At 35.8% G+C, this 11,819-nt stretch overlaps 1 protein-coding gene across 1 annotated transcript in view; it reads right to left on the bottom strand.

Moving 5' to 3' along the window:
- The window catches only part of LOC106465884 (endothelin-converting enzyme homolog), a gene marked incomplete at its 5' end in the record, with an annotated part of 45,697 nt that overhangs the window by 10,122 nt on the left and 23,756 nt on the right, over nucleotides 1–11,819 (bottom strand). Inside the window, 3 exons of the mRNA XM_013926124.2 lie at nucleotides 202–267; nucleotides 1,592–1,716; nucleotides 10,060–10,127. Coding sequence (XP_013781578.1) covers nucleotides 202–267; nucleotides 1,592–1,716; nucleotides 10,060–10,127 — 259 coding nt within the window. The remainder of the gene's footprint in view (nucleotides 1–201; nucleotides 268–1,591; nucleotides 1,717–10,059; nucleotides 10,128–11,819) is intronic.

Raw genomic sequence — 11,819 nt, 5'->3', positions numbered from 1 at the left:
TTGTCTTCACCTACACATAATAAAATCCTAATTGATCAATATAGTTGGATAAATATTACATTTGTTTATTACCATTAAATAAATATATATATAAAATATGAGCATAGATCTTAGTAAACATATAATAGTAAAAATAGTAAAATGAAGGAATACGATGAAAACAGAACATCTACTGCTAGAACATAGGTATAGAGTATTTACGTTAAATGCTGCTTTGAGGCCACCATTGTCAGCTATGTTTTCTCCCAGTGTTTGCTTCCCATTTAGCTGTAAATAATAATATAAAAATAACATCCAGAATGTTAGCATAAATTCACAAGACATTTGACTATTGTGTGTACTTTTTATGGAAAAAAAAATTTTTTTCGTTTAGGAAATCATTGACAATTCAGTTTCTTATGTTGAACAACATATAAATGAATAAATTGCATGTAAAATTACTGATGTGGCGAGAGGATTTGAAGTAGCTTTGTTTCTCGTAACAGCTTTTACGAGAGTTTGATACTTATCGAACATACGCAACACAGGCTTTAAACCAAAGTAAGAGTTAGGAAGTTTTAAGTACCTTTTTAAAGAACTGAAAACATTAAATAACTGTGTTAAGAAGGACAAAAATGGATCATGGGGCTTAAACAACCGCTTAACTTTTAGGTTAGCTACACATAAACAAAAACAATAACTTAGCTTTCAAAGTGGGATAAACATTATCATATCTAGGACTCGGACTAAACGGCCTTTTGACGTTTATGTGCAACAAACCTAGGACTAACTTGAGGTTTATCGATGTGACAAACTAAGTTTTATGAAAGATTAACCACTGGTTAGGATATACTTAGGACTGACATAATAATTTTCGTAGCGGAATAATCATGGAGCCTGTGGACTGAAGTTGACAGAACATTTATTCTTACAAAAAGTAGCCTGTGAGAAACCAACCAACTGTTAAGGCTCAACAGGGGAAAAAATTGAAAATTGAAATGTTAGTTAAAACGTCGAGGAAATAAACAATTTTCACTGGATACTGGCTATTTATTCATTAAGCAGGAATATTGAGTGGTAGCGTAAAATGTTCTAAAAATTTACTCCCGGATAAATTACAAGAATAAATTATTAATTTGTAAATTTGTATAAACGATTATTGAATATTATGATTATAGCTTGTAAGTGTAACTGATTAGTAACTAGGATAGGAACACCATTAGCAATTATGAAATGCAAATGAAGAATGACTGAAATATGAATATGTTTGTAGACAATATATATAGAAACTATACATAATTGGGATATTAACATGTTTAAAACTGATATACTGTATACATGGTAAGTAAATGACTGTGATATTAAAATGTTCATTGATAGTGCGTGTACATATATATAATTTATGCAGTGTTTTGAATTTAATTTTGGTTTTTTGCTTGGGCTTGTTTTATTCATTTAAATGCCATTTATCACAGGTTTGGATTTGCTGTATTTAGCGCAGTCCTTCTTTTTGATATTATTTTGCTTGACTGCTTAAGTATTAATTTTCTATAAATAAACATATACATACATAAATGAACTATAACTGGGTCATTAACAGGTTTATACTTACGTGTTCCTCGTTAATTACGAATGAAGAGTACTGGTCAACAAAACATTGTGTGCGTTCTTTAAATTCTTCAATTGTCTTGTTTTTCCACCACTGCTTCAAGTTTCCGTTTTTGTCATATTCTCGACCTAAAAATATAGTAGCATTTTCCTTTTTTTTGCATAAAATAATGTTCCTCAGAGGCTCAGCTGTAAGCTTGAGGACTTACAACCCTAATATTCTGGATTTTATTCCCGTGGTGGACACATTGCACATTGCTAATTTTGTACCCGTGCGCTTAAAAAAATCAATTGCATGAAATACACAGAAAGTAGCTTTATTATAAGCTTATTACTTTAATCTTCAGCGTTTTTTTTATTGAATTCTATACATTTTCTTGATGGAGTGTCATGCTCTCTCTTTTTTCCACAACTTTTACATTTTTTTAAATGTTTAATTTCGTTTCGTACTTTCATTCTATATAAGCAATATATTGTCACGTGACTCTAGTAACACGTCATGAGATTCTAGAAGGATCATGTCTGTTCCTGGCAACTTTAGTCTTTTTTTACGCGCCCTCCATTTTTGTATATATAAGCCCGGCAAATAAAACAGGGGAGAAGTGACGGCATAGATAAAGGCAAATAGGGAGATATAGAGACAGAAAATCGACTCGAGTGAGCAGTAGTGACCGTAAGTAAAGTGCGTGAATTATTGTGAATTATAGCGTGTGTTTAAGTTAAAGTGACTGTGGGAATTATGTGTATTGCAAAGTTGTATTGAGAAAGAATAAACTAGTTTTATTTAAGAAAGGACTCATATCGCTGAAGTTCTTCGGAAAGAATTTTTACGGGAAATTAACAAACGACCAGAGACGTATCAAATTCGTGTCAGAGAGTGGGACGGAAAAAAAAGAAACAAAAAGAAGAAGATGGAAACCAGATGGAAAATCAAACTACAGCTTAGCAGATTTGATGGCAGCAATACAAGAACAGCAAAAGAAACAAGAAGAACGAGAAATTAAACAAGAAAAGAAAAAAGAAGAAAGATTACAGCAGTTGTTGGAGGAAAAAGAAAAGAAACAAGAAGAACGAGAAAAGAAACAAGAAGAGAAATTATAGCAGTGGTTGGAGGAAAAAGAAAAGAAACAAGAAAAACGAAAAAAGAAACAAGAAGAACGAAAAAAGAAACAAGAAGAGAGATTACAGGAGTTGTTGGAGGAAAAAAGAAAAGAAACAAGAAGAACGAGAAAAGGAACAAGAAGAGAGATTACAGCAGTTGTTGGAGGAAAAAGAAAAGAAACAAGAAGAGAGATAACAGCAGTTGTTGGAGGAAAAAGAAAATAAACAAGAAGAGAGATTACAGCAGTTGTTGGAGGAAAAAGAAAAGAAACAAGAAGAGAGATTACAGCAGTTGTAGGAGGAAAAGGAAAAGAAACAAGAAGAGAGACAAAAGCAGTGGCAAGAAAACCTGCAACAGTGGCAGCTCTAACAGCAAAATAAACAAGAGAGACTACAGCAGGGGTTGGAGGAGAAAGAAAATAAACAAGAAGAGAGATTACAGCAGTGGCAACTGGAACAAGAAAGGAAACAAAAAGATAGTCCCCAGCAGTTGTAGGAAAGTCAGCAGCCACTTCAGGAAACTCAACAACAGTGGCAAGAAATACAAATGGAAAACATTAGTAAATTTCAAAGTGAATTAAATACACTAAAGAATGATTTACTGTCTTTTACATAAGGAGGATATATTAGCCATCGACCTAATCAGCCTCAGACAACAAGGAGCCCCTTCCAGACTCCGAAGTTAAACCCTAATGCAGACATCTTCAGTGCTGTCAGAAATCCCATTCCAGACATGAGTGTCAGCAAGAGGGGTGAACTAGTACGAAGGAAGATAGGAAGGCACTGTGGGAAGCATATAGAGCACAATTTGAGCTCTTGGCAGAAATGAATAGATGGACAGAGTAGTAGAAAGCAGTGAACCTGGCAACGAGCCTGAAGGGACAACCACTGGAAATACTTGAACAGTTGTCAGCTGATGACAGGCACAACTATAGAGCACTGGTAGCTGCTCTAGAGCTCTGGTATGGAACTCAAAATCAGTTTAAAGTCTACAGGGCTAGGTTTAGGACGAGAGTCCGTGCTAAAGGGGAGAGCCTGCAAGAGCTGGCACAGGATTTGGAAAGAATGGCACACAAGGCCTACCCAACTGCGCCACCAAATGTCCTCAAATTGGTTCTGAGGGATCAATTTGTAGATGCCTTGGACAGTCCACAACTGATGATACAAGTAAAGCAAGCATACCCCTCAACTATGCAGGATGCGATGGCCTTGAATTCGAATCCTATGTTAAGTCCAGCACAAAGGTACCAAGGTTGGTACAGTCATCAGGATTCAAGGCCAGAAAAGGGCAGCTTTCAGAGAAGTTTGAGGGACTTTGCTGGCACTGTAACAAACCTGGGCACAAGAAAGCTCAATGCCGGAAACTTCAACACAGGAAAGATGCCTCAGCAGGAAAGGCTGCTACCCAGAAAAGTTGTTGGAACTGTGGAGAGCAAGGGCATAGGAGAAGCCAGTGTAAGAAGAATGCTACCAACAAGTCAGTCTCTGGGAGACCAGTAGTGGTTGGTGTTGAGGGATGCCCACCAAACCCAATCGTGAAAGTCCCAACAGCTAGGTGTAAAATGCCAAGAACACATAATGTCTACGTGACTGGAAAGCTGGATGGCCAAAAGTGCAACTTTGTCATAGATTCTGCATCTCAGCAAACCCTTGTGAGTATCAAGATGCTGGATCACAAAGGAGTACCAGAAGCCATACAGAAGCTCTGTGGTGTGACAGGACATTATGCAAGGTTGTGGGGACCAGTGTGGGTAACTATTGAGCTCATGGGCATGAAGGACAAACACAAAGTATACTTGGCTGACATTGAAGATCAATGCATATTAGGGTTGGACTACTTACTACCGAGGAAGTGTGTAGTTAATTTCGATAAAATGACATTTGGGAACAACAAAGGCCAAATTCCGGTAAGTGTTGCTGCATCTGTTAAATCTCATGGAGATGCTGATGGACTGAGAGATTGAACTAACCAGGTGTCATCAAGCTGAAGTCAAAGTGACTTAAGGAGTTGATGATGGTGAAGAGGAACCAGGTATAGATATTAAATCAGAGCTGGAGAAAGACCAAGATTTGAAGCCAATAATTTATTTTCTACAAGCAAGTGTTTTGCTCCCTGCTTGGGAGAAGGTGTCAAGTTTAAGCCCTGTGACAAAGAACTATTGGGTACAATGGGACCAGTTGAAGCTTGAAGATGGTATTCTTGTACAGAGATGGGAAACTGTAGATGGGAAACAGCTATACCGAGAAAGTTGTGCTGCGTCAATCCCATGATAGTTTAACAGGAGGAAATCTCGGAGTTAAGAAGACATTGATTCACCTACGACAGAGATTTTACTGGATAGGTATGAAGCAAGATGTGGAAGAATGGTGCAGGACATGCAGTACATGTTGTGCTAAAAGGAGACCCAAGCATAAGGGATGTGCTCCAATGAAGTTATATCAAGTTGGTGCACCAATGGAAAGAGTAGCCATTGACATTGCTGGTCCTTTGCCCCAAACTTGTGCTGGAAACAGGAACATTTGTGTGGTGATGGATTATTTCACCAAGTGGCCTGAGGCATATGCAATACCAAATCAGGAAGCTACAACTGTAGCTTCGGCTGTTAGTGACTTCTTCTTCAGATTTGGTATGTCATATGATCTGCATTCAGATCAAGGCCGTAACTTCGAATCAGCTGTGTTCCAAGAATGCTGCAAGTTGTTTGGCATACGAAAGACCAGGACAACGCCAATTCACCCACAGTCTGATGGGATGGTAGAAAAGTACAATTGGACAGGAATTGGCAATGTTTTGTAATAGCCGCCAAGATGGCTGGGATGTCTTACTTCCTACACTGTTGATGACCTATAGAACAGCAGAGCATGAAGCCACTGGATACACTCCAGCTAAGCTGATGTTTGGTCGGGAACTTCGGTTGCCAGTGGATCTGATAACAGAACTCCCACCTTACAAAGAGTTGCCTGAAAATGTGTCAGAGTTCGTGAAAGAGTTATCTGAAAGGATGGATGATATTCACCATCAAATGTGTTCAAACTTGAAAACGTCTGCTGATTCCATGAAGCTATGTTTTGATAAGAAATCTACTGAAGTCAACTTTGTACCAGGAGACAAGGTGTGGTTGTATAATCCCAGGAAGACAAAAGGGAACTCTCCTAAGTTGTCTTCTCCATAGGAAGGCCCATATGACATTGTGGATCGTCTCTCAGACATGACTTTCCAAATAAAATGTGGTCAGCGAGGTAAGCCAAAGGTGGTGCATGCCAACAGGCTTTGGCATTATCACGGTCCAGGACATTGCAGTTGGAACAAAGTTAACAATGGAACAAATGACGCTGCTGAAGACGTGTCACCTGAAAAAGCCACTGTTAAAGAAGAAACTATACCCGGTTTAGAGAAGGGAAACAGTGAAGCCATTAATGAAGTTACTGCCACTGATGTGACTGTTACCGATAACGGAACATTTCCCGATGGAGCAAGTGAACCCCACGTGAAGCAGAAGCCAACGAGACCGAGACCAGTACGGAAGAAGATACATCCCGTAAAATTAAGATACTTTGTTGAATTTTAATCTTGTGTTTGTAAATTTTGTACATTTAATTAAGTTATTGTTAATTTTCTATTGGTTTAAAGTAAGTGAATATTGTTCAGGACGAACAATACTAAGGAAGGGGCAGTGTTACGACAGCAGAAGTCACGTGAAAGTGAAAGATTTGAGAGGAAACGTATTACAGAGAATAGATCGAACAGCAAAGAAAAAAGTGAAATAAATAAGTACAAATAAAAACATAAATTTCACTTACTACACGCTTAATTCTTACTTGTGTAATTGGCTAACTTCTACACCATTTGAACTTTTCTGGGTGTTGTAACAGGGAAGAACGTAGCTTATTTCTACAAGAGATTGTACGACTGTGTTTATTACACACCTTCAAGTCAGACCAAGGTTCTAGTGTGATATTCCATAATCCTAGATTGCCTTGTCAGTGGTAAGTATTATTAATATAGTCAAAGAGACATTAATTTTCATGTGGTACTAACTCAAACAAACCTCTCCCCAACCCATTCACTTGAATATGACCCATAACTCACGGGAATAATGATACAGAAACATGGCCAAGCGGAAATAAGCTCTCTGGAATGGTCACCGTGACATTAGCTTTAGTCTAAGGCAAGGGTTAAAACAAAGTTTAAGATTACTTACATCCTGTTCACAATGACGTTAATTAAATACACAGCACTTCCAAGAAATATTTTGAAAACATATCTCAATATACCCGAATAAATATGTATATTATTATTTCCTATTTAAAGAGTGGTTAAGCCTAGTACTTGTCAACTGCTATAAAATTATCCCTTACTTATCTCAATACCTTCCTAGGCCCAAGCCTTTACAATTAACTTTAAATGGCTAAACGTTTATGCTATTAACTAGTATAGTTCTGCTTTACATAAATAATTCCCTTTAAATGACATGCACGATGCCATGGCATTTACACATGGACAAAGTATTATCGAAGAAAAAATACTCTGACAGCAAAATTTAATTTAAGTAATTATTTTTGTTTGTTGTTAAGTGCAAAGCTAAACAAGGAGCTACCTGTGCTTTGCCCACCGCGGGTATCAAAACATGATTTTTTGTGTTATAAGCCCAGTTAAAATATTATAAAACTTAATACAAAACTTCTTTATTGTACAATATTGTTGTTAAAGAACTGTTAATGTTACATGTTTCAAATCTTTTATGTATCTGTAACAATTACACTCCAATTCCAACTGCACTGGCCTCAGTATTTGATGTGAGTGGTTAGTCTTAATGAGGATAAGCTAACACAGGTGCTTCGATGAAAACATGCTTTATACACTAGAATGCTTGGTAACCTTCATGTGTCCCCTCAAAGTACTCATTAGTCTTACTTAGTGTAGACATGTGGTGCATCTGTCTTATAGAAATTGGTTACAAACCTTTAATAGTCTTCTCATTTAGTCTCAGGCTGAGTCCAGTTCTTGACCACTTCAATCGTCATAGGATCAGTTAACTCTCCATACCTTCTTACTATGTGAACGAGAACTGTATACCCATGTGTCTTAACAAAGAGTTTTCTCGTTTCTTCGCTACACTGAAATATCATTCTCAGGTTCTCATAGGTAGTCTGAAATGTGTCACTAAAAATCAAAATGTCATATGTACAAATGAAACATTCATCATTGCAGTCCTCTAAGTGTAAGGTGTATCAGTCCCTTGAAGAGCTGGTGGCAAGACCAATATCACAATATAGGTGTAATTGTTGTAATCATTATTACTTAGGTTGCTACAACATTATTCTCACCTATCAGCAGGATATGGAAAATGTAATATCCAATGACCTGGTAAGACACAGTTGATAAAGATGGATTGTCTCTTAGACTCCAAGTTTCTTCTAGAAGGCATTTACTACTGCATAGGTGGGTTAGTAATAGCATTTAGGCATTGGAAGCTATGTTCTCTCATGGGAATGCATACCAACATCACGCAGTGTCTTCAGCAGTAGAGCTGTCAGTCAACATTTTAGTTGAGACTTGGTGAATCTTGTTGACTTCTGAAACTGTTTAGATGCAGAATAATGGCACCAAATGTATATTCTAATAACTTAGTTTGTGGCATTCACAAGCAACAGGTAAGTGTTAAGCCTGCATACAGGAGGTTTGAAAGATATATTTGCAGAGAATAAGTTGAACTGCAAATAAAAGTCTCAAATACATTCATACAAACAAAAATACAATCTTTATTGAACACATACATTCGGTTCTTACTCTTATAACTGGTCAGCTTCTATGCTGTTGCAGCTTTTCTGACTGCTGATCTATACATTAAAGGTAGAGATGGTGAAGCAGAAAGGGTTTCATCAAGGCACTTTGCAATCCTTCAGTATAAGGTAAAACTGAAGACAAAGGCATAGTTCTTACCATGGTTGAAAAGAGGCATTTGTACAAAAAATGACTTCTTATAATCTTTGTTGTATTCTCTGTTTGTGTCCTCACCTCTTCTACAGCTTCCCCCTCTCTGCCATTAAGTTCTACAACGTCTTAGGAAATATCTTTCCCAAATCATGGTTTACAGACTTAACAGCAAACAACGAGTCAAACAGAGGAAAGAAGCACATTCAAAATAAACTTTGGAAAAAAACAGATGCTCTCATGATGCCAAAATTGTATCTTGATAACTTAGTATGTAGCATTCACAAGTAATAAAAGAGCCAACAAGTAACTGTAAAGTCTGTGGTTTGGAAAGAAATGTATTTCATAGAATAAGTTGAACAACAAAGGAAAGAATAATATATTAATCCAAACAAAAATACATTTATTGAACATATAAACTTGGATCTTGGTCACTGTCTATATGTTGTTGCAAAATTTCTGGCTTCTGGAGCACGGAAAATCACAACTATTGCAAGTGACTACATGACTGTGTCTACATCACAATCTCAAGTCAGATCAAAGTCTTAATGTATATCACAATCCCATATTAGCTATACCATTTTCACAACACAAGTTCAAGTGGAAATTAACCTCCAGTTCATACGAATTTACACAAATCCCTGCACTATTCTTCACTTAAGTATGACATTGAGGAAAGATAATACAGAAGCATTGACAAATTCTGTGAAGTAACCAATGTGGTATATCAGCCCGAGATGAATGTCGATTAATGCACAACACATGCACACAAAGTTTTAAAATTTGTTTCTGAATACACATGAATAAATATACATATTAGGTTTCTGTTACGGAAGAGTATATATTCTAACAGTTTTCAACTGGTACAATGGCACCATTTTTTCAATGTGTAGTGCGAAATCATAAATTAAAAGCAATAACATTCCATTTGTTTGTGTGATCTGGATATTAGTATGAGAACCTTGTATTTCCAACTCTTAATCTGTGTTTATCAATAATTTATGAATTGATAATTGTAAGATTTTAAAAATCTTACACGAATGTTCTGGAAGTTTACAGAAGAAAACGTTATGCTAAGGATGACGTTAACATTTTACATATTCAGCTTATTCACTACTGCAACATGTGCAACACTAGATTAACAACTTGCAACTGGGCGTTTGGTATGAATAACTGAATCACTACATTTATCATTTAGAAAACAAAATTAAAAAAGGAGTAAATCTTCTTCAAGATACATCTGGGCTTCACTGAGTTTCAACTGCGTACTATTAAAAAGACTTGTCTAATATTTTTTGTGTAAGAAGTGCTACTTATATTGCTTATACTACGTTGTAAAATAGTTTAGAAAGATAAAATCACTCTCAATAACTTCATGTTTTCCTTAGATATGTACAAAATTTATTAATACTTTCATAAATTATCATACCAAATACCTTGATCATCAAATGCATGTGTCAGTTCGTGTCCCATAACAACTCCCATGGCTCCAAAATTCAGGGATCTGTGTAAAAAAAGCTTTTAGATACAAAATCAGATGTCTGCTGTAACAAAAAGATTATGTTCTGTGAAAATCTGTTTAACAGTTTGAACGTTTGTAATATTTTTATCACCAAAGTTGGGTATCTTCACGAAAACGAAAACCTCTCGCCGAACATTGTCTATTATCTTATTTCCCTGTCAATGTTCCCATCTTCATTAAAAGGCGTAAGATGACAAAAACAAAATCTAGAAGAATCTATTTATATACTACTAAAACTCTGAGATTGTTTGTTTGTTTGCTTATTTTCTCAGTCAAAAAATCATTCACACTACCGTTCGCGCTCTTTACGAAACTTCTTCGTTCAAATCTATTTCCCTTTCAATGTTCCCATCTTCAATAAAAGGCTAAGATGACAAAAACAAGATCTTGAAGAATTTCTCAATAATGTGCCTTGGTTATGGTTGGTAATTCGAAAAAAAAAATAAAGTGTTACTGTTTCTTATTTGTAGAAGGTTTAATAGGAGAGACCAAAACATAATGAACTAATTCATCACAATACCTGAAAACTCTGACTTCACTTTTTTCAAAAATGAAATGGTCTTTACTTTTACTACCGATCAACAATAAAATATTATTTCTTGAATTATGAATAACATGAATGGATTAAAATATTTAATTAAATTATCTCAAAATAAACCTTCATTTCAGTGCAAGATTGAAATTAACTCGAATTCTTCATAACCTCTGAATAGTGGGTGACCCAACGGGTCACGGGTTGTCTAGTAAATCATAAATGTAGGGTGGACACAAAACTATTTTGTTTTTTCATATCATTAGCCCGAAAGGGGACCAAAGGCCGCCTGGAGGGATCACTTGTTTTAACCACTCGCACCACTATACAGTAGTGTGTTGTTGTTGTTAGTCAGAAAGTCAGGGACACTAAAATGAGGTCACATAAGGGACGCTTAACGTTGAAATTTGTACTGTCGTGACGTAAATAAAACGTGCGCATGTCATGAATCACGAGTAGAATTATGCACTCTGTAGGCCACAACACAGAATGACATACGAACTTCAAAAGCAAGAAATAAAAATATTTGTTACTCTTAAATTTGTTTTTATTTTCTCTTGAAACAGAACATTTTCAGGGACTCTGTGGAAGTAAATCTAGTTTTTAGAATACCTTTGTCAATAAAATTTAATAAATAATTAAAACTAACGTTTCATATTTACACAATTTTAAAAACTTAATTGAAGCCATCAACGACTTCTACTTTATAAGTACACTCTACATCTACAATGTTTCGACGTCTTTTTCAGGAGTTATCTGCAAGACATACTAATTTTTTCCCGCCACGTGATATTACATTGCTTTTTGTATTCATATAATTCGTTGGTCAACTTTTATATTACATCATGCCAAATATCAATGCTTTGACTTGATGGTCCTTCATCTCTGTTTAATAATTCTTTTACATTTTATTATTTCTGCTGATTCTCTGACATCTAAATCTGCAATGTTACGAAGTTGAGCTAAATTTGTAGTTTTTCCCCTAAACTTTTGTGTCGTGTTGTTTTTACAGGTTCTGCAATAGCTGAGTTTTCTTTTTTATTATTTCTTACGCAACTTTCATATTCCTGTAATCTGTATTTTAGATTTCTTTTAGTTTGACCAATATAAATACTCCCATATTCACATTCTATTTTGTAAAT

Source organism: Limulus polyphemus, unplaced genomic scaffold (genome assembly GCF_000517525.1).
Source record: "Limulus polyphemus unplaced genomic scaffold, Limulus_polyphemus-2.1.2 Scaffold2086, whole genome shotgun sequence".
NCBI lineage: Eukaryota > Metazoa > Arthropoda > Merostomata > Xiphosura > Limulidae > Limulus > Limulus polyphemus.
This window is presented reverse-complemented; position numbering and strand designations above follow the sequence as displayed.